The sequence below is a fragment of the Vigna angularis genome, chromosome 10 (genome assembly GCF_016808095.1).
Source record: "Vigna angularis cultivar LongXiaoDou No.4 chromosome 10, ASM1680809v1, whole genome shotgun sequence".
Taxonomy (NCBI): Eukaryota; Viridiplantae; Streptophyta; class Magnoliopsida; order Fabales; family Fabaceae; genus Vigna; species Vigna angularis.
The window spans coordinates 18,475,375-18,478,298 of record NC_068979.1 but is presented as its reverse complement, the minus strand read 5'-3'; the positions used below and the strand labels follow the sequence as shown (position 1 = coordinate 18,478,298).

The following is a 2,924-nucleotide window of genomic DNA, read 5'->3' as shown; positions in this document are numbered from 1 at the left end:
GAAGCTAATGTTGAGGTTGAGAGGATAGAAGCACAGGAAGGTGATGCTGAGAGGACAACAACATATGAAGTGCATGAAGAAATGATAGAGGTTGAGGAAGCTGATGTTGAGGCTGAGAGGATAGAAGCATAACATGGTGAGGGTCATATGTTAGATGGTGAGGCTTACAGAATAGAAGTACAGGACTTGGAGGATATAGAAGTAGAAGTCTGTGATTGGAGTACTCACGTGATGATGATGATGGTTAGATGAATAGTGAGGATGGGTTAGTAGACATAAATGTGCAGTGTGATGTAAGTTACAGTTCTGGTAATTTGGAGGTTGAGGTTGAACCTGTTTTACTTGGGTTTGAGTCAGATATGGAAGAAGATGATATTAATGATTCTAGTTGGTTCAATGACGAATGACAATCTGAGGACTTAACTTCTTCTAATATAAGTGATGAGGACAGTGAGGATGAAGAAGGGTATGGGCATTTTTGTACGTTTACTATGCCAAAAAAATGATTGATTTCAAGTGGGAAGTGGGAACATATTTCGTGGATAAACAAGACATCCTTGATGCCATCAAAAGTTATGTAATAGAGAATGGGAAAATTTTGAAACTTGTTGAAAATGATAAAAAAAGAATTAGGGTTAAATGTTTGGGATCAAAAGGAGAATGTCCGTGGAGGGCATATTTTGGTTTCATGGATGTAGTAAAGTCATGGAAACTAAGGACTGTGGTTGACAGGCATACATGTAGTAGGGAACACAAGTTGCGACTATTCAATGCAAAATGGTGTAATAGAAAATTGGAAAAAACATTGAGAGAGAATCCTAATGTAAAGGGAGTTGATATTAGAGATAAAATTACTAGGAAATGGAACATAGCAATATCTAAGAACATGGCTTACGGGGCCAAAGCCTATGCATCAGACGAAGTGGCTGGGTCCTTCAGTAAGTAGTATAGTAGAATTTATGATTATGCTCATGAGCTATTAGGAAGAAATCCTGGGTCCACAATCAAGGTGAAAGTTGAGTCATATGATGGGAAATCAATCTTCAAGAGGTTTTACGCATGCCTAAAGGCATGCAAAGATAGCTTTGTCTCATGCAGGCCAATCATTGGCCTTGATGGAGCCTTTTTGAAAGGCAGACATCGTGGTGAGCTATTAACTGTTGTGGCTCGTGATGCAAACGACCAAATGTTGCCACTGGCGTATGCGATCATAGAAGTTGAGAACAAAGAGACTTGGACTTGGTTTATGGAGCTATTAATTGAATACCTAGGTGGACCTGAGGTGTGTTCTTCACTTACAATCATATCAGATCAACAGAAGGTATCTTCCATTATAATTATTGACTTTTATCTTATACAAATGTATTGAAATCAATACCATCTAACCATTTTTATGACTCATTCACAGGGTTTGTTACAAGCTGTACAAGATGTTATTCTTGGAGTTGTAAAGATTTTGTGTAAGGCATTTATATGCCAACTTCAAGAAGAAATTCCTTGGAAAGAACCTGAAAAAGCTTATGTGGAGGGCAGCTATAGCAACCCACCCACAAAAATGGGAGAGCGAGATGAGATGTATCAAAGAGGTCAACCAAGATGTTTTTCGACACTTGTTATCTATTCCTCCAAGGTTTGACACTCTCGATTTACATAAGTTTTACTTAACTTTTACTTTCTGATTACTGAACATATTTCTTGTGTGACATACATCTTTATTGAAGGTTTTGGTCCAGATCAAGGTTCACAACCGCAACTCAATGTGATACTTTAACTAATAACATGTTAGAAGCCTTTAATAGTGTGCTGGTAAATACGAGGACAAAACCAATTTTTACAATGTTGGAGGAAATCAGACTATACATGATGAAGAGATGGGCCACTAATAGGTCAAGGGCAATGTCATTTAAGTCATCAATTTGTCCAAAAATACTGAGTAGACTACAAAAGGAAGGACTACAAACAATGAATTGGATTCCCAGGTATCTAACATTTATGACATATGTATATCTTTGCTTATGTTATCCTATATAGTAAAAAACTAATGTTACCTATTGATTGACAGCTGGTCTGCACAAAGGCTATTTGAAGTCAGACATGTGTCCCAAAGTGGGGAAAAGTTTGTGGTGGATATAGATCAATATTCATGCTCGTGCAGGAAATGGAGCATTAGTGGAATACCTTGTGTACATGCACTGGCAGCAATGAGGTTTCTCAGCATACATCCAGAGGACTACATACCTGTATGCTATCAAAAGTCAACCTATGAAGAAATTTATTCCTCCATTATATATCCCATTAATGGAAACAACCTCTGGAAGGTAACCCAAAGTTCAAATGTCATGCCTCCATCAACAAGACAGATGTCTGGTCGTCCTAAGAAGAAAAGGAGGTTAGAGCAATGGAAGTTGAAGAAAAGTAGCACCAAAATGTCAAAAGGGGGATTACTGAAGAGATGTGGCATTTGTAGAGAAGTGGGGCACAACAGAAAAAACTACCGAAGAGAAACCAGGTGCAGGAAGAGGGACAATAACCTAGTTCATTACCGGAGGGTGAAGCAGATGGAGAAGAACCACTTCAGAGTTGAAGATTATTCTCTGTTTTAGTAGTAGCAAATGTAATAGGGCAAAGTTTGATGTTTATCATCTTACAGACATGTGTTTATCATCTTACATGCATGTAATAGGGAAAGTTTGATGTAATAGCCTAAAATATCCTACATATTGCTACTTGTGTGAACAATGGATGACTATTCAATGGTATTAATATACAATTGCTACTCTTATTATTTATCATCATTTTGCCCTTAGTTGAATTCCTCTTAAAGTTCTGTTTACTTAGGCCCCAAGAGAAATACAGTATTTTGTATGTTTTATTGAGAACTGTTTTACAGGTTGTATGCACATGTTATGTTATACATAGGGCAA

At 37.4% G+C, this 2,924-nt stretch overlaps 1 protein-coding gene across 1 annotated transcript; it reads left to right on the top strand.

Moving 5' to 3' along the window:
• Nucleotides 1–502: 502 nt before the first annotated feature.
• LOC108323135 (uncharacterized) lies at nucleotides 503–2,603 on the top strand. Its single transcript, XM_017555497.1, has 5 exons — nucleotides 503–938; nucleotides 984–1,321; nucleotides 1,409–1,575; nucleotides 1,722–1,979; nucleotides 2,063–2,603. Exons 1-5 carry the CDS (start codon nucleotides 503–505, stop codon nucleotides 2,601–2,603), a joined length of 1,740 nt encoding a protein of 579 aa, XP_017410986.1.
• The last annotated feature ends 321 nt before the right edge of the window (nucleotides 2,604–2,924 follow it).